The following is a 25,456-nucleotide window of genomic DNA, read 5'->3' on the forward strand; positions in this document are numbered from 1 at the left end:
ATAGTTGAGCCGTATGCAAGGCATCTATTAATTTGCCCCAAAATCCATGCCAGCATCAGCAAACCATTACACCTCCTGTTTTCCTTGCTAATTAGAAAAGACTCCAAGCTCTCAGCACTTTGCACTGTAGGATGCCAGGCAAAACCTCCAACCTAACAGGTAACTGTATGAGAGCAGATCTGTGACTGGTACCCACATGCTGCTTCAATTCCGTTGAATAAATGTTTTGAAACGCCTGCCACTCATTTGTAACACAAACATAGACAAGGGATGATTTATGAGGCTCTCCACTAAATGTAATATTTGTAAAGGTAACTGTCCTTTTTAGCGTAAATTAAAATCAGGCCCATAATTTTATAAGGGTGATTTTAAAATAAATTAATATGAAACTCTTTATTTGCATCAAACAGTGCTACTCGTGAAATGACAACCTTTTATGGTTTCATTCATAGCTACACACAATTCTTAATGAGACACTTGCTATAGAATGCTTGGGATAGCCTATACAACAGTGGAAAGAGACCAGCATTCATGAATTGACTTGTGAACAAAAAAAAAATTCCATTAATTGTACACTCCCTGGCAAAGCAATAGGAATCCCAAGTCTGGATTTTAAAGCTGAACTTTAAACTCCCCAACTGACTCTATTTAGAGGAGCAAAAAAGGGGTTCTTTTACAACTAGCAAGCTCAAAGCGGGACTCTCAAAAGGTGTAGAAACTGGTAGAATAGAACTTTGTGAGTTCTGATGACAGCAAAAACCTAGAACTCCTGAAAGCAAGTAGAGAGAGATTTGGATTGTACACTTTGCCCTTCTACATACTGTTATAACTACAGGAGGATCACTGGTTAGGCAGTGTTTTATATCGGTGTAACCTATTGTTAGATACAAAAGGCCAGAATCAAATGCTAAACTACACCTGAAGTGAAAAAGCAAATCTGAAAACCACTCACACACTAGTGCACATTTACAAACTGGACTGCAAAATACAAAGATCAACAATACACCATGTTCCTTTTTCTTTGCTTTCGTCCCTTGATGAACTGTTGCAAAGATAGGGCTGGCCTGTGCTGAGCTCTGAGTTGCAGAATGCACCCCCTGTCACAAGCTGGATGCGCTGTAGGAGCAATCAACGAGCCTATGCTTTCAGTCTGGGGTGTAAGAACAACAGGTATAAAAGTGCCTCATCCAAATGGCTGATGCTGGCGACTGCTATAATTTTCCATATGATACAGACGTTTAATCAAATACAATGGCTGACACTCACCCTTTCCATGTTGGGAAAAGCTTGTAAGTGTACTGTTTGTGTAAACTGGTTCCACCGATTGAGGCAGTAGTTTTAGTCCTGAGGCATTAGTGAGAGGTGTTTGTCCAGTGCAAGAAAGATGATTTTGTGTCTCCATGTCTGAAGCCTAAAAAAGCATACAAATAAATCCTTAAACACAAGGTATACATGAAATGACACATCAAACCAATCATATAAGCGCTCTGAATAAATCTCTATGGCAACCAGTGGCTTGAGAGCAACATGTTGTGCATCAACCGCATGGATGTTGCTCGCATTGGCTATAAAGCATGTGCTTATTTTTGAATTCCAGGCTTGGAGGCAAGTTTTGGTTGTATAAAAAATTTGTACTGCCAAACCAAGCCTCCTGTAGGCTGTAGGCTGACAGGCCACATAAGGGCTACCAATAGCCAATCACAGCCCTTTTTTGGCACCTCCAGGGACAATGTTTTCATGTTAGTGTTAAGGTGGCCATACACGGGCCGATAAAAGCTGCCGACAGACCGAGTCGGCAGCTTATTGGCCTGTGTATGGGGGCCCCCCCCGACGGGCTTCCCTGATCGAGATCTGGCCGAAAGTCTGCCAGATCTCGATTGGATGGGACTAAAAATCCGGTCGGATCGCGGCCGCATCTGTTCGTTGATGCGGTCCCACGATCCGATCGCCTGTTCTGTTCGTTAGGATCCGATCGTTGGGTCCTAGGGACCACGATCGGATCAGCCCGATATTGCCCACTTCAAGGTGGGCATATCGGAGAGAGATCCACTCGTTGGCGACATAAAGCACTGCGTATCTTGACAGCGCTATATAAATAAATGATGAAAATGATGATGATGACATTGCCAACGATCTCACCCCAACTCTTTTTACATTTGAATGTGGCTCAAGTGTAAAAAACACTCATGTACAGCAATGTTAGAGGCAATAGCTCCACTCACAAACAGAATTAACTAGAGGGATACTCTTCAAAAAGCAAAGTTTGTATTTGTGCTTAAAAACAATATATTAAGTATTAGGGAGGCATCAAATCCACTGTTTTAGGTTTTGTCCGATTCCCGAAACCTCTCTTGAAAGATTCGGCCAAATAACAGAATCTGAACCACAAGCACAGAAAAAAAAATATTGACTTCCTTATTTTGTGTGAGGAAGTCACACGACTCTTTGGATTTTATTCTTCCAGGCACTTGGATTTGGCTGAATCACGAACTTAATCGTGGATTGGGTGAATCCCTCTTTAGTATGGTAACATACTTTGGAAGACAAATTATTTACATTTTAAAAAAAAATATGGTTACTGTGCTTGCACAGGGATGTGTAATCAGTTACAACGCCTTCCTTGCTCTCACAAAGAAGGAATCTCAGAAAGCAAAACCAATGCTATTTTTTATAACATACTGATACCACCGCCCACCAAAATTCAGTGTGAAACCAACTTCTTATATCACTGCAGAATTTGGAGCTGAAAGAGTAATGGCACAGGAGTAATTGTGAACGAGAAGAAAAGTCAAATCACAGCCCCATAAATCCCTATGCAAGGCCCCATGTTCAGATGATTTGATCTCTTCAGACCAAGTATAAGGTAGCCTGGAAGCCGGCACAGCGCGTCAATCAGTCGGAGTTGCCTGGGAGCAATAAGCCCAAAATTTAGGTAGAAGAATGAAAAAGCTCGCACTCACAGGACTCAAAAAGAAAGGCTTGAGTGCAAGCCGAAACGTTAGTTATTGTTACCTGAATAAACACCTTTTTTGTTTTTTGATAAGTCCTGTGAGTGCGAGCTTTTTCATTCTTCTACATACACATACATACATATATATATATATATATATATATATATATATATATATATATATATATATATATATATATATATATATATATATATATATATATATATATATATATATATATATATATATACCGTATATATATATATTTATATTGTACATTGTGAGTCAGATCCTAAACTCTGTAACCCGAGCCCAGAGCATGTGCTATGAATCAGCAGAAACAAAATGGGAAAAACTAGGGACATCGATCCTAATTATAAAAAGGTCTCTGGTGCAGTAGGGCTGCTATTGAAAAGTATATAAAAACTAACAATTCTAATACTTTAGTACTCTTTTAAAAATCACAATTTAATCATCATAAACAGCATTCCTTTAAACCAAAACAATCCTGGCTGGGGCAGTCAGAGTTCTACTGAATGTTAAAGGCTTTTATGGGTTATCAATTGTAATGTGTATACAATCTGTACATTCAGTACATAGACCCATTTACTGTACAGCGCTGTGGAATATGTTGGAGCTTTATAAATGAATGTTAATAATACAATCCTAATCAATGTTACAGTCTCCTTATCCCAGAACAACCTGTCTCAAAATACATTGAAACAAGCAAACTATTGAGGTACATACAAGTAATATTCCAAAAAAAAAAAAGCACACAAAAGCCAATATTCTCATTTCACATGTGTGACTTCTGTATTACAAAGATAAATGTGAAAAACGAAAGGGAAAAAAAAAAAAAAAAAACTTTAGTGCCCCACCCTTGTTTATAGCTTTCCAATGAACAGAATTTAGCATTTTATGATGATAAAAATAATAATAGTAAGGTCATAAGTTGTTTAACACGGTGGATGTGTGAAGTGTTAGTGGAGACCTCTGCTGTCCAACCTGTTCATTATAGCAGCACAATCTCCATTTAGCTCCTAGTGTTTCAAGCGTATATTAGCAGAAAGGGGAAAAAAAAGCAGAGGCATAAAATGGTTTACATAATCAGTTTGCAGAAATAAGCTGGGCGTCACGCAGCGCTGGGCTGGGCTACGGATCACAGCTGGGTTTCATACCCAGTCGCTCTCCAGCTGCACTTATACTGTAACTTCCAGAATCCTTTGGCAAATGTAGGATGTTGGGAAACCGTGTGAGGTTCAGCAGCAGATCAGAAAGGACAGTTGGGAAACCTCAGCTTAAAGGGATACGGTCATGGGAAAACATGTTTTTTTCAAAATGCATGAGTTAATAGTGCTGCTCCAGCAGAATTCTGCACTGAAATCCATTTCTCAAAAGAGCAAACAGATTTTTTAATATTTAATTTTGAAATCTGACATGGGGCTAGACATATTGTCAGTTACCCAGCTGCCCCAGTCATGTGACTTGTGCCTGCACTTTAGGATGGAACTACTTTCCGGCAGGCTGTTATTTCTCCTACCTAATGTAACTGAATCAGTCTCAATGGGACTTGGCTTTTACTATTGAGTGCTGTTCTTAGATCTACCAGGGAGCTGTTATCTTGTGTTAGGGAGCTGCTATCTCGTTACCTTCCCATTGTTCTGTAAAGCTGGCCATAGACGCAAAGATCTGATCGTACGAATCGAGGATTCGTACGATTTTCGGAACGTGTGTGGAGAGTCCCGACATTTTTCGTCTGGCGGAGATCGGTCGTTTGGTCGATCAGACAGGTTACAAAATTTCTGTCGGCTGCCGATAATATCTCTGCGTGTATTGCCGATCGTACGATTTTCAGTGGGAGACTGTCACTAGCTTTGGTTGGACATAGATATCGTACGATTGCTGTTAGGGGCAGAACATTGCTGATCTGTTCTTTAATCTGACTGGTAAGACTTTGATCTGAATGGTTAGTGGCGGGTCGGGAGATGGGAAAGTCCGATCGTACAATGATTCGTACGATCGGATCTTTGCATCTATGGCCAGCTTTAGGCTGATGGGGAGGATAAAGGGAGGGGGGTGATATCAGTCCAACTTGCAGTACAGCAGTAAAGAGTGATTGAAGTTTATCAGAGCACAAGTCACATGACTGGGGGCAGCTGGGAAATTGACAATATGTCTAGCCCCATGTCAGATTTCAAAGTTGAATATAAAAAAATCTGTTTGCTATTTTGAGAAATGGATTTCAGTGCAGAATTCTGCTGGCGCAGCACTATTAACCGATTCATTTTGAAAAAAAAACATGTTTTCCCATGACAGTATCCCTTTAAGTAGATTACATTAGAAAAAAAACAGACGTCCCTGCCTATTTAGACAACTGTATGGTTCTCAGATCAGTTAGGGGTGATGGATACAACAATGAAGTGTTTTCTGATGCAGAAAACAACACTTTCCTGCAGTGGGAGGATTTAGGGGTAGAGGGTCCAACACCCCCTAAACTGTAGGATCCAGAAGTGAGTGCTTTCAGATTGTGGGGTCAGTTGGTAGAAGAGTTGAGTCACAGTTACTTGGGAAGAGCACAAAGGGCTAGTTCTAGGCATAATGTTATGTGACTCCCATAGAAGTGGCCCACACACATGGCGAGAGACAATGTAAAGAGTCAGAGGCAGAACAAGGCCAAACACAAACAATACGCACAGACAAGGGCACTTTAACTGATAAAACAGATGAGCAGAGATCGGGGCCGCCTAATCGCTTACTACTTGTTGTTGTTGCTGGCTCAGACACTGGAGATGTCGCACAAAGCGCAATAAAGTGGCATTTGCTCGGTGCGACGATCTGGAGCCGCACGGGGGGGGTGTTTGTCTCTCACAAGGCGAATTAATGAGCAGCCTGATGATTCAGGAGATTAACAGGAATAAAATGGAAGGCAGGGGGAGGATTGTTTGGGCCTACAGCTCTCATCTGCCACCTTCGCTTCTTTCATTACAACTCGCAGCAGCAGCATCATCATCATCATCCGACGGGGATTGGCCGCCGCCGCTGGGGGATTTATAGTTGAACAACTGCCGGTGACAGAGCGTTTGGCTGAATGGATACGAGTGTAGTCCAGGCACAGCCGTGAGGGAACAAGGCGGCTCATGGGGTACAATACAAGCGAACTGAAAGGCAGGCGGGACACAGACGTAGATGCGCCAGTTTCTCGGGAATACCCAATGTCTGGAGATGGAGACCCCCGCGCTTCCCTCCTCCACCCACCAGGAGCCAGTCCCCCTCACCTGAGCCCTGCTCTAGTACAGAGAGCGTCGCTGCGGCGGCTGCTGCCTCACATGTTATCCCTGTGCCCGAGTAGCATCGCCGGGGGGCAGGAAACAGCAGGACGAGGCCGCGACTCCGTGCGTTGGGGAAAGACTCTGAGAGCGAGACAGGAAGTACAGGCGAAAGCCGCTGGGTCCTAAAGGCAAACGGTATCCCTGGTAACCCCTGCACTGCCAGCCGAGCGGATATGCGCCGTCAGGAACTCAGATCTGCGCACGCGCCTGAGACTTCCTTACTTCCTATACACACACATTGTGCCGCACGATTCAGCTATAGAATTGTGACTAGCGTTTGCCTCCCGCAGCAGTTGCATTATTATAACTTACTGGGCCCCACAGACACATCAGTTTAATAGTAGCCTTATATTCACAAGAAGACTTTCCTCTTAAACACACACGGACTATGTTATATATCTATGTTATATATCTATACTTTTATTCTATATATTGTACAAATATAAACACTTTGTATATAGATTGGCATCAAGCTTTTAGATTGGAAGTCCGTTTAGACAGGGTCTTCTTCGCCTCCTGTATTGATTATGAGTTGCTTTGTATGTAATTCTGCACGATTAATGTATTAAATCCATTTATTGGACAGAATGTTGGTGCTTTATGCTGCCCAGGTGCCCTAACATCAATACCTCGGGTCCCTTTTAAGGGTAAGAGCACAGCTGGCGACTAATCACCTTTTCTGTGGGACAACTAATCTCCCATAAAGTCTTGCGCCTGCTATAATGAAAAGTCGCCTGCGGCATGGTACACGCGGCCCTTCGTATTCCGATGTTGCCTCACGAGGAAACTTCTGGAAACTTCGGAATACGAAGCACCGTGTGTGCCATGCCGCAGGTGACTTTTCATTATAGCCGGCGCAAGACAGGGGGAAGCCATTCGGGGAGATTAGTCGCCCCACAGAAAAGGTGATTAGTCGCCAGGCGACTAAATCTCCCCGAATCGCCAAGTGTTCCTTTACCCAAACACAAGTTGTGTGATAAGTATTCTTATCAGGGCAGGATTTGCATTCCCAGTGCCCCATGCTGCGCAGTCTGCACAATCCCCTTTATCTGCACTTAGGGTTGCCATATTTCCCAAAAAAAAATACCAGCCTGCCTATATATTTATCTTTTTTCCCTATTAATAACATTAGGATCAACCATCATTTTTACCTGCCTGGCAAGAAAAATACATGTCAGGTGGCAACCTTATCTGCACGTGGTACTTTGTGTGCAGGGGATAAGCTCACTTAGCCAGTAAGTAGCTTGGCATGCTACCCCTGAAATAGTGCCACCCTAGACGCAGGCCTTTGTGGCCTTCCCACACATCTATCTCTGTAGCATCAGACTGTGCTCGGTTGGTATAGACTGACAGGGGTTATTGCATGGTCCAGTTCAGTTCTGGGCTGAGATTCAGCTCTGTAACTACCATACAGCAGACCCCAGGGAAGGACAAGGTGGACCGGACTGTGGTGTGCAGCAGTGAGTGAGCGGGCAGCTGGAAGAAGTGGCTGGGGGGGGGGGACAGACTGCATGCGCTGGTTCAGCCTAAGTTTTTTTCAATGGGGGAAAGGTCACCTCAACCCTACTGTGATTCAAAGTAGACCCTGGTATTTCAAGTGCACAGAGGCCCCCACAGGCCCAATAAATAGTGACTTTCTATATCATTTTGCAGCAGCTCCTTTGCTAGAATCTACAGATTACCAGTCCCGACCTGCCATGGTCTTACAAGCACCTTGGTTTAATAACTGTAGTATATATAGTGAATAAAGTACCCCCTCTTGTAAATTATAAGGATGACGATATAAAAACACTCACCGTCACACATCAGAACTCACCGTTTATAAGGACATAATTTACAAGATATTCGTGGCTTTTGTGTATTATATTAGTATTATTAAACATTATAGAACACCTACATATTCTGCAGCACCATACAGGGATTGTGCATCATTAACACAAATTCCCTATTCACTATAACACTGTTCATATAGAGTGGAAGCAGGTATAGCCAGCAACATTGAAATCATAAGCAAATTTCAATTGAAACAACGGCAGAAATATGGGGGGGGCTCCAAGGCCTGCCCCTAACAGGACTCATCAGGATGCCGCCAGCATAGCTACAGTGCTGTAAGTATATGTGGATTGATAAGGACAATGGTGGCCGGTGCAAGGGGGGCTTTAAAGTGTTAGTTATGTTACTGACACTAGACTACAATTTGCCTTTGTTGGTTTCAGTATATTGGACAAATACACTGATACCTCCCAACTGTCCCATTTTTCACAGGACAGTACCGATTTTGACAGCTCAACCCTCAGTTACTGAAATGTCCCTACTTTCTCTTTGATCTCCTGCACTGAACAGCCAGAAAAAGATACAAAGTTTCTAACTTAATTGGCTTTTGGTAGAGAGCCCAGAATATGTGCCAGGTGCACTTAGATACTTTAGTAACAATTTACGATAAGCAAAGAAGCAATTATAACAATTTAATATATGCAAGTCTCTCGGGAAAACTGTGACTTGCCAATCACCTTCATTAGCAAAACTGTAATAACACATAAAAACCATAGAAATGTGTTCAAACTTTCATAACTGGTAAATTGCGGCAAAATCTTTTTGTCCCTCTTTCTATGTCTAAAATGTTGGGAGGTATGATATATGTCTCCAAGTATAGCAGTCACATACAGCTAAAATCTTCATGTCTTTTCTTTACATTTTAGGCTTAAGCACAGTTCTGTATATTAGCACCAGACACCTGTACTGCCAGATTTAATCCTGAGAACCCAGGGTTGAGATGGTGGCCAGAGCCCAGAAGGTGAGCAGCAAAGTGGTGGGGAACCAGGTGACCGGGAAACTTTTTTGTTTAAGGCTTACTTCTGTTCACATATAAGAACACAGACATTTTAGTGTTACTAAAATAGTTGCTTTTTAGGAGCACTTGTATTTAAGCAACAAGTGTTTCTAAAATTCTAAACAATAGTGATGCTAATTTCAGATGAGTAACCATTTATTATTCACTGATTGGCTTGCATTTAAATTCAAAGCACTTTATTTTGTGTAAGAAATTCATATGCTTCTAAACCACAGGGTCCCAGAAGCTCATAAAGTCCTTGGCAATGAAGTGTTAATCAACCCAGCAGGTTGCTGAACTGTAACATAAAAGCATTATTCTGCCATCCCCAGGAATAGGAGGCAATATATGGACTTTATGTGTTTTTTTTTTTTTTTTTGCAAGATGGACATAGTTCCCACAGACAATAGACTGCTGACCCTGTGCCCTGAGTTACTGAATACCTCAAATGCAGCCAGGCGCATGTAGGCCAAATGGGCCTTGCAAGGAAGCTCTAGTAGGCTCGTTTGTGTGTTAGGAAACACATTATGTACCCTTATCTGTATGCAAAAGGTTAGTGCCTGTTTAAAAGCAGTTGCACTGCAGAGTCTTAAAACTTTTAGAAATTCATGATATATGACAAGATAACATTAAGAATAAGGCCACAGTGAATGAATGAAACACACTACGTGGAAATGACTTGCTGTATTTCTACAGACACTGCCATAGAACAGGCTTCGGTGTGCAAGGTTACAAGCTGCCCGGTCCTATATACAATATTCCCATCCCTTTCAAACAATCACCACCTTCCCATTATTTTCAGTGCAGAAGATTTTTTATGTTACTTATTTACTACATTGTTATTCCATCTGCATAATCAGACTCATCATCAATGAAAACCTTTTATCAGGCCCAAACACTGTTTGGCAAATATGTCTTAGGGAAGAGACACAGACTCAAATTCAGGGAGATTTTGTCGCCTGGCGATAAATTGGCTCTTCTTCGGGGCAACTAATCTACCCGAACTGCCTGGGATGGAACTCGCACGTTGCTTTTTCCGAAGTCGCCCGAAGTTTCCTCATGAGGCAACTTCGGGTTACTTCGGAAAACAAAGCGCACCGATTGCCATCCCACCGTGATTTACATTCAAGCCTGCGGGAGGCAGTTCGGGGAGATTAGTCGCCCTGAAGAAGAGGCAATTTGTCGCTCGATGACTAATCTCCCTGAATGTGAGCTTGTTTCTCTGCCCTTAAAGGGATACTGTCATGGGAAAAAAAAATTTTTTTCAAAATGAATCAGTTAATAGTGTTGATCCAGCAGAATTCTGCACTGAAATCCATTTCTCAAAAGAGCATACAGATTTTTTTATATTCAGTTTTGAAATCTGACATGGGGCTAGACATATTGTCAATTTCCCAGCTGCCCTTAGTCATGTGACTTGTGCTCTGATAAACTTCAATCACTCTTTACTGCAAGTTGGAGTGATATCACCCTCTCCCTCCCCCCCCCAGCAGCCAAACAAAAGAACAATGGGAAGGTAACCAGATAACAGCTCCCTAACACAAGATAACAGCTGCCTGGTAGATTTAAGAACAACACTCAATAGTAAAAACCCATGTCTCACTGAGACACATTCAGTTACATTGAGAAGGAAAAACAGCAGCCTGCCAGAAAGTGCAGGCACAAGTCACATGACCAGGGGCAGCTGGGAAATTGACAAAATGTCAGGCCTCATATCAGATTTCAAAATTGAATATAAAGAAATCTGTTTGAATGGATTTCAGTGCAGAATTCTGCTGAAGTAGCACTATTAACTGATGCGTTTTGAAAAAAACATGTTTTCCGATGACAGGATCCCTTTAAGCTGGCCATAGACATAACAATTACGATGTGCAAATTGTCTTATATACAGGTAGAAACAATAGAATTCTACCTGTATCTGACAATTCAGCAGTAAAGAGCGTCTAAAGAATGTTCTGGCTCTTCAAAGGCACCCAATCAAAATTTTCTGACCTGCCCAATTAATGAGCAATAGATAGCCAAGTCTTCTGCTGATATTGGTCAGCTCACCTCCCACCATAAACACAACGAATATTGTACGAAAAAAATTTTGTACGATAATATCTGTGCACATATGGCCACCTTTAGCCATATCTCAATGCCTGTTTGCTTCACCCTGCACAATACTAACTGGCAATCACCTATGTCATCCGACAGCTACAGGTAGACAAATATATATAAGGTGCCATACATTGTCTTGCCATCTTTCTTTTGTTAAGGCTCACTGCCCAAACTATCAGAAAGCATCTTTTTGCTGCCCTGATATGTGATATCATTAAAGACAATTTTAACGAAAAGGAACTTGGAGTGCTGTCACTGGCAAGATTTATGCATACAGTACTATTGAGGAGTCTTGGTGAACAGGCCCCACGACGTGCACCCAAATGCAAAAAGTAAATTACAGAGTAAGTGCGGTTTGCTTGGAACTGTTTGCAAATTATCAGACAAGCAGGAGAAAAAAAGTGGAAAAGCTGTGGCTCCTCTGCCAACATACCATGCACTTACCAACCGAGTGCATCGGCACAGCAAATGTTTAAACCTGCTTGATCAACAAACCGACAGATATCCATGGTACATACATATGTCAGCATCACCCAGCAACATACTCATAACTTTATTAGTACATGTATGCCTATCTCTTCTTACAGTAATCAGATGTACACCTATAGTTTCCTTATCAGCTCTACTGCAAACTGATCTAACTCTTCAAATGAGTAAATGCCAGTTAGTATTGCCATAGATAATTCTCAGTATTGTCAATGGCAGGGTGTTTTCTACTATTTTGTAGCCATGACAAATCACTGGCGACAAGTAACATTGTGTGTCATTGCCCTTACATTTTTTTTACTAGCATTATTTGCTTACTATCTAGGACTAGTCTTGAAACACTATTTTTTTCCAAATAATAATGTCTTCTACTGCCTTATTTAAAGATATTTTAAAGAGTCTTATACTAAAAAAAAACGACCCTATTAAAAGTTACCTATAGGTCCTGTTAATCTTTTGGCGCTGATAGGGCATTCAGCCATTAGAGTATTAATCATTTTTGATGATCAGCCCTAGATGTTTGGCTGGGTTAAGGTCAAGACTCTGTGCAGGCCTGTTATGTTCTTTTAATCCAATTCTGTACATACCTCACTTTGTGCATAGGGAGTATAATTGTGCACTTGCCTTCCCCAAACTTTTCCTACAAGCTAGGAAGCACAAAATTGCCAAGAATGTCATTGTAGTTTTTGAGTTTGCTTTCACTGAAACTAGAGGCCCTGTTCTAAACCATTAAAAACAGCCCACACCATTAATGCTCTTCCATTAGACATTGCATTACACATTCAGGCAGGTAGCACTCTCCTGCCATCCACCAAACCCAGGCCGGTGCAGTTCATCGATTCAGATTCTGCATTTCTGCTGGGTCTAGTGATGGGAAATCTTTATACCTTTTTAGTCAACCCTTGGCTTTACAAATGGTGATGTTTGGCTGTGCACCCATAAAAACATTCTAATGGCAAATCGTTCTTGTCCTGACTTTGCTTCCAGACAGTTTTGAACTTGCCAGTGAGAGTTTCAACTGATTCTAGAACAATTTTTCAGCTGGAATAACAAATCAGGATTTAAAGGGGAAGTAAATTCTAAAATAGAATAAGGGTAGAAATGCTGTATTTTGTAAACTAAACAAACATGAACTTACTGTGCCACAAGCCTATTCAAACAAATGATTTATGCTTTCAAAGTTGGCCACAGGGGGTCACCATCTTGTAACTTTGTTAAACATCTTTGCAAGACCAAGACTGTGCACATGCTCAGTATGGTCTGGGCTGCTTAGGGATCATCATAAATTATCAAAACAGCACAAGTCAAATAATATCTGCCAGAAGCCGATACAGCAAGACTGATTAATAATCAGAATATGCAGACTGCACTAGGTCCTCTGTTGTCATGTAATCTAATGTGGATTTTAGAGTTTTTGTATTATTTAATACAAACTTTCTCCAACTCTGCAGAACCAGTGGCTGCAGCAAAATAATCCTCCAAATAGAATCCTAGTATATCTGTTAAATATGGCTCCATGGTCTTTGTCCCTGCAGCTGGAGTTGGAAACAGTAAAGGGGATGTAAAAGCAAAAAAAAATCCAATATAAATCTCTACACAGTTGCCGACTGCTATACAGGGAAACAAACAAAGATGCTTCTGCAAGATTGGGAAATAAGGCGGGGGCTCCCCCTGCTGTTCATAAGTATGATTGTTTCCTGCAGAGCAGTTATGGACCGTCTGATAATTCCTATCCAAAGCAGTAAATGAAGGGAAAATTTCACTGCATAGTCAGGTTTCTTATAAAAATATACATAATATACATAATATACATACTGGAGATAGGTTTCTTTTTCATTAACAAAAGTAAAAATGGGATTTTATTTTTTTGCCTTTACATGCTCTTTAAAATGCAGAATTGCAGATAGTCTAAATTGAGGACCAGACTGCAGTTCTGTCTGCATTCTATCACTCCTTAGACAGTAGCTAGTAACCTTATGCAATAAGCCACACTTCCTATTTACTAATAGTACTCTTTACTCATATGTACACAGAGAGTGGGCACAGGATTTTGTAAAATGTGCCCTAACCAGATATATACACATATTATATAATAATATAATAATATATACACATACTACTATAATAATAATAATACTACTATCCTTTAGTAAATGATCCCTGAAATATTTCAAGCATAGCGATTAACTTTATACACTACAGCTTCTAGTGGAGTTTTTGTGTCCTAGGCACAGTCAGATGGTGACTTTACCAAGTTCATCATAGTTATCATGGAAATCATCACCATCACTCTCCAATGTTACAGCCTAGCGGCTTTAGCCAGACACATGTTTGCAAACATTTTGAGTTAAAGCCCCACCTCTGAGGTCTAGCATTTGGTTAGGTTGCAAAAATAAAAAAGGCAAACATGACAAATGAACATTGAAGTCAGTGCAGCTTTTAAACACTCTAATTTACTAGTCTATTCTCTAAGATAGTCAGCTAGTAAACTTTATCCTGCCTTTAGTTTTACCATACATAATTGACCTTCAGACCCTAATGTCCCTCTGTCTCTTGCCATCTCACCTTTAAAAAGTACTAATTTGGACTATGCAGTAAAGCCACACACCCCTCCTACACATATGGCTGGGTACACACCCAAAAATCAGATAATGAAATATGTGCAACCACAAAAAAAAACATTGCAGGTGCCAATTTTTCCTTTAAATAAAACATTTTGTTAAGTTGATCTTTCCCTTTAAGGTTGGCATCCTATATAGATGCACAGGTTGCACAACCCAAAGACTGGTCCTACTTCCATTACTAAATTTCTTACAGAAGTGCAATGCCGCCTTAGGCATCCATATACAGCTGAACATTCATCGTCTCTCTTTGACAAGATAATGCTTAGCTGTCCCATTGTTTTAGTTATTGGAATGCCTTCTGTAAACAGTTACTTATGTTGCTTCTACAATGATCTTAACAAAAGTCAATATTAGATTAATGGGAATGAATAATTATCCTAGGTGTACTTTACAATGCAGAGACAGCTCTGATGCCACATAGAACTATAGTATCCAGATATTATTTGAGTGTGCTTGATAATAATGAACAAAAAAGATATTAACAATACAGATCAACAAATACTGTTGTGATATTATTATCATTATTTAAAAATGTATGGCTTACTCAGGTGCCTCAAAAACATAAGGATCTAAAATTATTATTTAATAGGAAGATCAATAAAAAGAAACATATTAATATTCTATTCATTCCAAAAATCAGTTAGTAACCCCTTTTTGTATTTTTTGTCTCGTGAGTGTATGGGTAACACAAGAGAAACTTTTCAAAGAAAAGAACACCCGCTAAAGCATAAGGTGTTTGCCAAAATGTCATTTTGACTTTGGCTCATACTGGGTGCTATGAACACTAAGGGGCCCATTCACTAAGTTCGAGTGAAGGAATAGAATAAAAAATACTTTGAATTTCGAAGTATTTTTTTGGCTACTTCGACCATCAAATTGGCTACTTCGACATTCGACTATGACTTCGAAACGAACTATTCGAACTAAAAATCGTTCGACTATTCGACCATTCGATAGTCGAAGTACTGTCTCTTTAAGAAAAACTTCGACCCCCTAGTTCGCCACCTAAAAGCTACCAAAGACAATGTTAGCCTATGGAGAAGGTCCCCATAGGCTTTCCAAGTTTTTTCTGATCGAAGGATAATCGTTCGATCGATGGATTAAAATCCTTTGAATCGTTCGATTCGAAGGATTTAATCGTTCGATCGATTATTCCTTCGATCGAACGAATTGCGCAAAATCCCTCGACTTCGATATTCAAATCGAAGGATTTTAATTCGCCGGTCGAATATCGAGGGTTAATTAACCCTCGATATTCGACCTTTAATGCATCTGGCCATAAAAACCACTTCAAACTTTTTGACCACTCTACACCAGTTTCATTAGTGTCCACAAAGAGTAGCATACCAAGAAATACAGATTGCTAATCTGCGCCTTCTAGTAGGAAATCAATTCCAGAAAAATTAAACATGGACAAACGCAAAACTTCCAGCATAACAATGCCTTTAATGTATAATCAAATAATCATATTGAATGGAAGTGAAAATAAACCATCAAGCCCAGCCCCAACCTGCTCTAAAACAGAACCTTTCCTCTTGAAGGGTTTTGATGGTTGAATTTTTCTGCAGGTTAAATGGGAATAGTGGTTTTCTGGATTATTTTAGGATAATGTTATTCCTGGGAATAGGTGGGGAAAATTTTTTAAACTGGTGAGCTGCACCAAATCGAGTGGAGAACAGACAAACAGGATAAAGGATACTAGACAATAAAATACATGCCATAGGCATTATAATTATCCATATTTTGCATTAAAAATAAGATACTATTTATTGTGGCATAGTAAGGAAAAAAACGAAATATTAAAAGCTTTTCTGGCTCTGAGACCTTTTCCAAGGACAAGATGTTTTATCCACAAAGCAAGCAGGAATATTGTGAGTATGAGAAGTTCCTGACTGCCTCTTGCCGTCACAATTGATTTCAGTGATGCTGCTGAGTTTTTGCCAAATGGAAATTGCATACAAAAAGCAGCATCAGCACATCACTAGCTCAGCCTTCTGCCATAAAAACCTCATCAAAAGAATCAAAATTCCCCTCTGCCAACGTAACTACAATGTTGCATCTTTTGCCATTTACCCTTTTTCACCAGTGCATGAGGATCATTTGCACCTGCTTTTAATGGGTGATGGGGCTACAACTGATCTCTCCCACTTTACTAATTCCCTCCAAGTATAACATCAACCCCCACTTCCCCTAAATCACAATAACCAGCTTAAGCTGTAATGCAATACCCAGGCTCATATTGGCCTATACCCTGCCTTCTGAAGGGTGCCAAAAAACGAACCTGCATGCAGTCCACTTCTCCCTTCTGTCCAGCCTAAGGAGACATATGAATGAGCATTATACATTATTTATAAGTATTGCCAGTATACCAATGACTTTTAAATATTGAATTCTATTTTCTATTATTAACATTTTCCTAAATGTAATTCTGAAATAGAATTTGTTTCATTCATCTCATATAAACTCAGTAAACTAGGCCGGACTAAAATGGTAAAATTTGATACATTAATGAATAAATTTCCCAGCATCATCAGAGACATATCAGCAACTAATGTGTTAGTTGTAACAGTTGCTCTGTGACTTAGAGGCAGAAGCTGCTGCTATGAGCGCTGTGTGAACGGATGTATTAAACATCAACAGTTTAGAAAGTTATCTGTTTCCTGGAACATGAGAAAGGGAGAAATAAATCTGATTCATTTTTAAAATGTGCCTCTTTTAAAAAAAGAGATACCGGTATTAAATGAAAATGCTAAAATATGAGGTGATTTGCCCCTTTAAGGTAGTGGTTTTCTAAATAATATGAAAAATGTGATCTCTCTGTTACAGACTAAGGGAAAACAATCTCTTCTGCAGGCAGCTCAGTTGTTTTGTAGCTTTCAAAGAATGTTAAAAATGTTTCAACATGCTCGAGTAAATAAAAGCAAATTCATTGTTGTGTTTGCCGCAGATTAAAAGACAACAATCTTTCATATCAAGCAGCCTGATGTCAAAATAACACTTTGTAACACACTGTGTATTTGAAGTGATGGAAGCTAAAGGCATAAACGAATTTAGAAAAAATCACCTATCCAACTGAAAATTAGGGAGCCATGTCATGGAACATGAAATGCTACTATAGGCCTTGTGTTGCTTCCCATTTACTAGAATGAGAAGCATCATGGGCCAGCCAGCAATAGTATTAGCAATAGTGATTCCCAAGCATCAAGGTAATTTGCAGTGTGAGCAATTACCCTAATGCTCTGTACTCACAAGTTGTTTGTAATTCTGTACATTATAATATCTACTGGTTCTATGAATTTCACAACCATAGCCACAAGCATAACGGGTGCTCACCTTTTAGTTAACTTTAAGTATGTTATATAATGGCCAATTCTAAGCAACTTTTCAAATGGTCTGCATTATTTATTTTTAATTTGCCATCTTCTTCTGACTCTTTCCAGCTTTCAAATGGGGGTCACTGACCCCATCTAAAAAACAAATGCTCTGTATGGTTACAAATGTATTATTATTGATACTTTTTATTACTCCTCTTTCTATTCAGGTCCCCTCCTCTTCATATTCCAGTCTCTTATAAAATGTAATTGCTAGGGTAATTTGTACCCTAGCAACCAGTTTGCTGAAATTGCAAACTAGAGAGCTGCTGAATAAACTGCTAAATAACTAAATAAAAAAATGAATAATAAAAAATGAAAATCAATTGCAAATTGTCTCTGAATATCATTCTCTACATCTTACAGTTAAATCAAAGGTGAACAACCCATTTAACTGATCTGCAACAGAGATGAGAATCTATGTGAAAAAGGGGAAAGTTGTGCTCCCCACTCATTTTTAAACCATTAGGCAGGGGCACAATGAGGCTGTGACCACAACATGTATACAGACAAATACAAGAGATCATCTGCAATCCCCCGTTATCAGTGTATTAAGGACAGGGGTCTATTTTTTGCAATATATTTAAGCTGGCCAACGATGTCAGCCCTGGTTGGGCCAGTCCTACACTCATTTTCATCTGATTTCAACTGCTTCATTATACATTTCACCCAGGGACTAAATTTTACCTGCAAATTACTTGCTGCTTTCAAGGTTAAAACTCCCAAAATGGTTACCCTTTTATTGGCCACCACTGGGATCACATGACTATAGCTGGAAGGGATGGGAACTCTAACATGGAGCTGGCCTAGGGTTGCCACCTTTTCTGAAAAACTTTACTGGATGGTGGGGGGGGGCGGGAACAAAATGGGGGCAGGTTCACGCAGTGTGCCACAAAAGGGGCGGAGCAAAACAAGCGATGGCCAGGAGGCTAAAAAAAAGGTAAGTTCTGAGGGAATTGGGGGCAGGCCACTGGCTTTTTTTTAAGGGTATTACAAATTACCGGCAACTACATTGCCGGTAAATTTGGAATATCGGCCCCAGCCTTGCCAGGTAAAATACTGGCCAGGTGGCAACCCTAAGCTGGCCACTGCTCAATTAGGTGGGGGTGCAATGTGGCTGTGACTCAACACTCAACCATCCATGTTAATTTATAAAAACTGGTTGCTTATTTTTTGTGTGTTAGTCTTCATTCCAATGGGTACTAGGGTTCCCACCTGGCCGGTATTTTACTGGCCTGGCCGGTAAAAATGATGGTTGATCCCAATGTTATTAATAGGGGAAAAACGATAAATATATAGGAAGCCAGTATTTTTTTTCCAGAAAATGTGGCAACACTAATGGGTACAGACAGAAGCATGAGATCAGTTATACAAGCCGTGCCATTAGGTTCAGGACCGCCATCAGAAATCACAGGGCCCCATACGACAAAATTTCCTGGGCCCCCTGGGCTGCGCCCAGCGGGGCCAGCGGGATCCACAGGTCAGTTGGTTTGGGCCAACCTCAGCACTCCATTTGCAAGTGCGGGGAGGGTTCTAATTGAGCACCTCTGCCTGCTTTCCACTGCCGGCTTCGTACTTCTGTTTTTATAGGCGCTCATTCACCACTCCCCTTTTGTGACATCACAGCGCAGGCCTATAAATAGAGAGGAGGTGGCGGGTGTGGGTAAAAAAAAAAAAAAAACAACTACTTAGGACAGTCATACACAGAATGATCAGGTATTCTGAGCTGGAAATGCACAGGGGGCCACACACACAGTATGGCACATTAATTGTTCAGATCATTCGTGCAAGCAACCAGGACAATTGAAACAACAGGATATGAAGAAGAGTTATGGATCCTCTTCACTTGGTTCATTTCATGCTCTGACCAGCATGGAGCATCAAATTTACCGATATCAGTAGTTCATGATTATTAGTTGGGATTGGCAGGCCACAATAGTAATATGCTGGACCCAAGAGAATGGACCAAAGCTTCTGGGTGGAAATAATGAGACAAGAACAATTTAAAGGAAACATTTTGTGTAAAAAATAAGAACGTACCAGTGCGTTATACTCATTTAGATATAGAATGATTGTGCTTAAAAAAGTAAGTGTTTCAGGCTGATTTATTGAATATTTCTGCAAAAACCCTAAAAATCCCTCCCTTCTCTTCCGCTTCCTGCTCCCTGAATTCCGAGGCTGTGCAGGGCTCTCAGCTCACTGACCCGTAGGACAGGAACCAATCAGCAGCTAGCAGGACCTCATAGGGAACTGAAGCCTGTCTGTGCTTGTGTGACTGCAGGGCTGTGATTGGCTGCGCCCCTCCTACTGTGCATCTTGCAGGGACATGCCTAGCCCTCATTTGAAACACAGACAGGGACCAGAGAACATCTATATGGAGCTCCAATAAAGGGGCTACTTTTAAAGATATTATTTTTTTAACGGCATGTAAAGGCAACATCATCTATTACTTATAATTGCCTGCAAAATTAGGGTTTTTTCATTTATCCTATATGTCTCCTTTAAGAAGGGTGTAACAAAGAGGTTGGGTTGTTCTGCATCACCTGCAGCTCAACTTGTTGAACTATAGCTCAACAGGTTTAGGATTCTCCCAGCAGCAACTGAGTAACATACAGTTGGCTGCCGGTTAATGGCAGAGGTTAGGAAAGAGTGGGCTCCTCTCAGGGGGGGGGAGGGGTGGCATTATATACTGTATAAATCATAGAGGTCATTCTGTGATATTCTGTGAGCTGCAGCGGGAAAGACAGTAAGGCTGGCACAAGAAATCATAGGGCCTCATATTTCTTAACATAGTCCATCCTTAGTAAATTCTGGTTATTAAGCCCCCCTGCCTCAGCACCCTGAAAGGTGGTGGCCACCTGACAAATAATTAAATTGGGGCCAAACCATATTGGTCATGCCCCCAGTATACCTTAATCACACACACCTTTGCACACAATCCCCTCAAATCACACCCACTCCTCAAAACCATAGCTTTGTAACCAATGAGTGGGACCTTCATGTCTCCCGTTGCACGTTTCTTTCGCCCAATGGTGGCCCTGAGAGATAGTATATCAAGACATTTTTCACTTTTCACCAGATAGTGTGTCCTTCCCCAGAGGGAACAACCCAAATGAGGGCAAAACTGTGTCCTAAAACTGTGCAGGTCAGTATGGTGGGAGGAAGGAGCAAGAGGCTGGGATGCTTTCCCTTTGCTGAGCCAGAGGTTCCTGGGAGGCAAAGTTCACCATTACAGGGTCAGGGGAGGCTGGCCTTAATAACGGCGTGCAAGGCTTCACATCGGGCAATGACTGGGTAACTTTTTCTTGTTATTCAAGTATTTTCATGATGAAATTTTTGCTTGTCTGTCAGGTTTAAAACTGATAGGGTTAAGATGAAGCATCCAGCCCACAAGAGAACTACCCTTTCATAAGCTCTGCTTTTATTTCACCCTGACTGCTCTTTCCCAGCTGCTCGCCTTCTGCCTGGGGGAAAGCAGACAAATGACACACTAGCTCTCCTTATCAGCTGCAAGGTGCACCACGACAGATGGGACGCCTGCTGTGCTCCTGGGAATAGGAGCTTCACCTCCTCACTGTCTCATCCCCATTGCCACTCCGCTTCTAAATTCTCCATACACTTGCCTCCCCGCCATGTTCTCCCACATTTTATGCAGAACTGCCTGTGCGCCTTCCCCTGTTTCTCTCTCCTCACACTGCTCACAGACAACAAATAACATTTGTTAAACCAGTTTTCATTCACAATCTGACACTAATTTATTATCTTTTCTCTTTAAATCCACAGCACAAGCCCACAATGGCACCCAAGGGCTTGGCAGTTGGCAGATCTGAGAGCCCAGGACTCTGAATCTTCTGACTCCTTTTTATAACAAGGAGACACTGGTACTTTTAGATTGTAAACTGCCTATTGGGAATCGATGGCAAACTGACCCGGACTGGGATTTAAAATATGCCCTGGCATTTCAAGTACACAGAGGCCCAAACAAACCCCCACCAGCCCCCTATTAGGGATGCACCGAATCCACTATTTTGGATTCGGCCAAACCCCCCGAATCCTTTGCGAAAGATTCGGCAGAATACCGAACAGAATCCTAATTTGCATATGCAAATTACGGATGGGATGGGGAAAACATTTTTTAACTCCTTGTTTTGTGACAAAAAGTCAACCGATTTCCCTCCCCGCCCTAATTTGCATATGCAAATTAGGATTCGGTTAGGCCGGGCAGAAGGATTCGGTCGAATTCGAATACTGCTGAAAAAGGCCAAATTATGGCCGAATCCGTAACCAAATCCTGGATTCGGTGCATCCCTACCCACTATATAGTGATTATCTATGGCAATTTACAGCAGCCACTCGGGCATTTGCCAGAATACACAGATTGCCAGTCCGAACCTGATGGCTAATACAGAGATTTAGCAGTGAAACACCTAAGATTGGCATATAGCTGATGGGTGCATTTCTGGGTATTTGTCAGGTGAATAGAAATGTGGCCACCTTTCTCAAACCAGTTCACTTACATTAACCTAGCAATAAGACCTCTACTAAACATGAGTCACACAAGGAATGTTCACGGATGACACAGTTAGTAAAATCATGATTTGTTCCTTTAATGTCTTTTTAAAAGAGATTAAAGGGGTGGTTCACCTTTGAAGTAACTTTTAATATGTTCAAGAACGTCCAGTTCCTAGCAGCTTTGCAATTGGTCTTCATGACCTATATTTTAGTGTTTCTGTGTTATCTGCTTTGACTCTTTCCAGCTTTCAAATGCGGGTCACTGACCCCATATAAAGCAAATGCTCTGTAAGGCTACAAATGTATTGTTGTTATCACTTCTTTCAATTCCGGTCTTTCCTATTCATATTCCAGGCTCTTATTCAAATCAACACATGATTGCTAGAGTCATTTGGACCCTAGCAACCAGATTGCTGAAATTGTAAACTAGAGACCAACTGCAAATTTTCTCCGAATATCACGCTCTACATCATACTTAATGTTAGTTTAAAGGCGGACAACCCCTTTAACTGCATCAAAAAATGCCAGAGCACTACTTATACTAAAGGTGGCCATACATGGAGAGATCCGCTCGTTTGGCAATGTCGCCAAACGAGTGGATCTCTACCCGATATGCCCACCTTGAGGTGGGCAATATCGGGCTGATCCGATCGATCGGATCCTATGGCTTAAGGTGGCCATAGACGCAAAGATCCTATCGTACGAATCGAGCCATAGGGTTGAACGTTCAGATTACCCCCCACATAGCCATGCCCGTTAGTGGCATATCGGGGAAAGATTGGCTCATTTGGCGATGTCGCCAAACGAGCAGATCTTTTCGTCTATGGCCACCTTAAAGGAAAACTATACCCCCCAAACAATGTAGGTCTCTATTAAAAGATACTGAGTAAAACAGCTCATGTGTAAAACCCTGCTTCATGTAAATGAACCATTATCATAATAATATACTTTTTTAGTAGTATGTGACATTGGGTAATCATAAATAGAAAATTGCCATTTTAAAAAATAAGGGCCGCCCCCTGAGATCGTACGATTCACTGTGCACACATACAAACCACATGTAAGGTCACATGAGCCAATTAACATACAGAGTTCTGACTTTTGCTTCCTCACTTCTTCCTGTTACAGTTAGTGTTGTAGTATTTCTAGTCAGGTGATCTCTGAGGCAGCACAGATAGTCACGAAATGGTGGTTCAAGGCAAGAGATGTAAAAGGGCAATATTTATGTAAATATATATTCCAGTTTGGTAAGATTCTTTAATATGTCATTCAATTTTATATAAACTATCTGTTGCTTAAGTATTCATTTTGGGGGTATAGTTTTCCATTAACGGGCGGTCGGATCGCGGGGCCACATCAATGAACAGATGCGGCCGCGATCTGACGGGATTTTAAAGCTCCCTATAGATGCGACTATTCTTCTTGCGAACTACCGATTTTAGCGAAGTCCGACCAATCCTTCGAAATTATCGTGCACTTAGTGGGATTCGAACGATCGAACATCTTATGATTTTTTCAGCCGACATCTGTCAGGAAATCGATCGGCCAGGTTAAAAAATCTGTCGGTCCCAGTGCAATCTGTCTATGTTTGCAGGGCCAAGCAGGCAGCTCCCCTTTGTTTTCCTGGCAAATTGGTCTTTTTAATTGATGGTTAATTGGTACGATCGTTCCAAGAAAATCGTGGTCTCACAATGACGATCGGATCTTTTAAAAATCTTTACATCTATCGCCAGCTTTAAGGTGGCCATAGACACACAGACCCTATTGTACGAATCGAGGATTCGTACGATTTTCGGATCGTGTGTGGCGTGTGCCGACATCTTTCGTCCGGCGGAGATCGGTCATTTGGTCGATCTTGACCCGACCGATCCCGCTGGAGCCCATTGCGCATCTTAATGGGATCGTTCGGCCATACGGCTGAACAATCAGATTACCCCCGATATAGCCATGCTTGTTAATGGCATATGTTGCCAATGATCGGATCTTTGCGTCTATGGCCATCTTTAGTCCCGTCCGATCAATAGATATCGATCAGGGTAGCCCATCGGAGGGCCCCATGCACGGGCCAATAAGCTGCCAACTCGGTCTGTCGGCAGCTTTTATCGGCCCGTGTATGGCCACCTTTAGGGACCCCCTGTCCAGTACAAACCTGGATGCTTATGCATGTTCCCCGACCTACCACTAGGGGCCACTGTTGCTGAGGTCAGAAAGAACTGCTCGCAAGGAACAGTGACACCTACTGGTAGGTCGAAGAAAACATACAATTGCAGAAGTCGCAGCTGAGCGTTGTGCACTGGGGAAACGATTTTAGCAAGTCACGACTCACGAGCCAAGGTAATTATAGGTAGCAGAAAAGAGAGCAGAGAGGGACGAATCTCGGGATAAACGGCGCGCGATTAAAAAGCAGTGGGTGGGTTGTGGGAGACGAGGATCTGCTTTGGCGCAGGAAGGTGCGTTACATGAGAGCAGGCGATGTTCTACGCAGGATGGGCGGCTCAGACAAATATCACACAGAGGTGGATTAGGCGAGGCCTCTATTGAAAAAGAGCAGAAGCAGCTGAGCCGGCAGCAGCTGCAGGAAGAGAGTGGAAGCGAAAGTGCAGAGTGAGGCTGGGATGGTCGGGGAGTCGGGTGGGATGGGGGCAGGGGGAAGGGCTGGGACTATCCGACACTCACCTGGGGGGGGATCCTGTCCTGTTCTGTACTGGAGCTGAAGTGCAGAGAGAAGTAAGTAGGGGGTGTAGCCCGGCTCCCCCTCTCCCCTGTGTGTATGTGTCTCGCTCGCTGGAAGCAGGTGCCTGTTATTGCTCTGCTGCTGCCGCCTCTGCTGATGTCACCGCTTTCACATTATCCCCAGCCGGCAGCAGCTACACATTAACATGAATTATTTAAAGAGGCACGATTCATTTTTATGACTGGGGGAAGACTGGAGACAGAGTTGGGTTACACGGCTAACAGGCAGCGGCCACTTTGCCTTTACAGAGAAGGGCATATGGGACATTGTCATTATGATGCCAGGAATCCCATTTGCTGGGGAACCCCTTGTGCTGAAACATTTAAAGAGATAGCGCACCCTAAAATGAACTTTTAGTGTAATACAGGCCATTGCTGTACAGGTTTATCTGCAGAGAGACTATTATCTGTCAGTGTGTATGTGGGAGGGCTGGGTTGTATTCGATCATCTAAAGACGCGTGTGGAGCCCTTGGGCAGACTAGGGGCATACATATCCCTTGTAGGGCCAATTGTATGGAG

The 25,456-nt window shown here is 41.7% G+C and overlaps 1 protein-coding gene across 2 annotated transcripts in view; it reads right to left on the reverse strand.

Annotated features, from left to right (window-relative positions):
- baz2a.L (bromodomain adjacent to zinc finger domain 2A L homeolog) overlaps positions 1 to 24,991 on the reverse strand; it is a 62,101-nt gene extending 37,110 nt beyond the window's left edge. Inside the window, exons 1-2 of one of the 2 annotated variants that reach the window (XM_018244899.2) lie at positions 24,880 to 24,991; positions 1,267 to 1,411 (exon numbers count right to left, since the gene is read on the reverse strand). In XM_018244899.2, the coding sequence (XP_018100388.1) occupies positions 1,267 to 1,402 (136 nt within the window). In that variant the 5' untranslated portion in view covers positions 1,403 to 1,411; positions 24,880 to 24,991. 2 annotated transcript variants of the gene reach the window in all.
- Positions 24,992 to 25,456: the final 465 nt, after the last annotated feature.

The sequence above is a fragment of the Xenopus laevis genome, chromosome 2L (assembly GCF_017654675.1).
Source record: "Xenopus laevis strain J_2021 chromosome 2L, Xenopus_laevis_v10.1, whole genome shotgun sequence".
Taxonomy (NCBI): Eukaryota; Metazoa; Chordata; class Amphibia; order Anura; family Pipidae; genus Xenopus; species Xenopus laevis.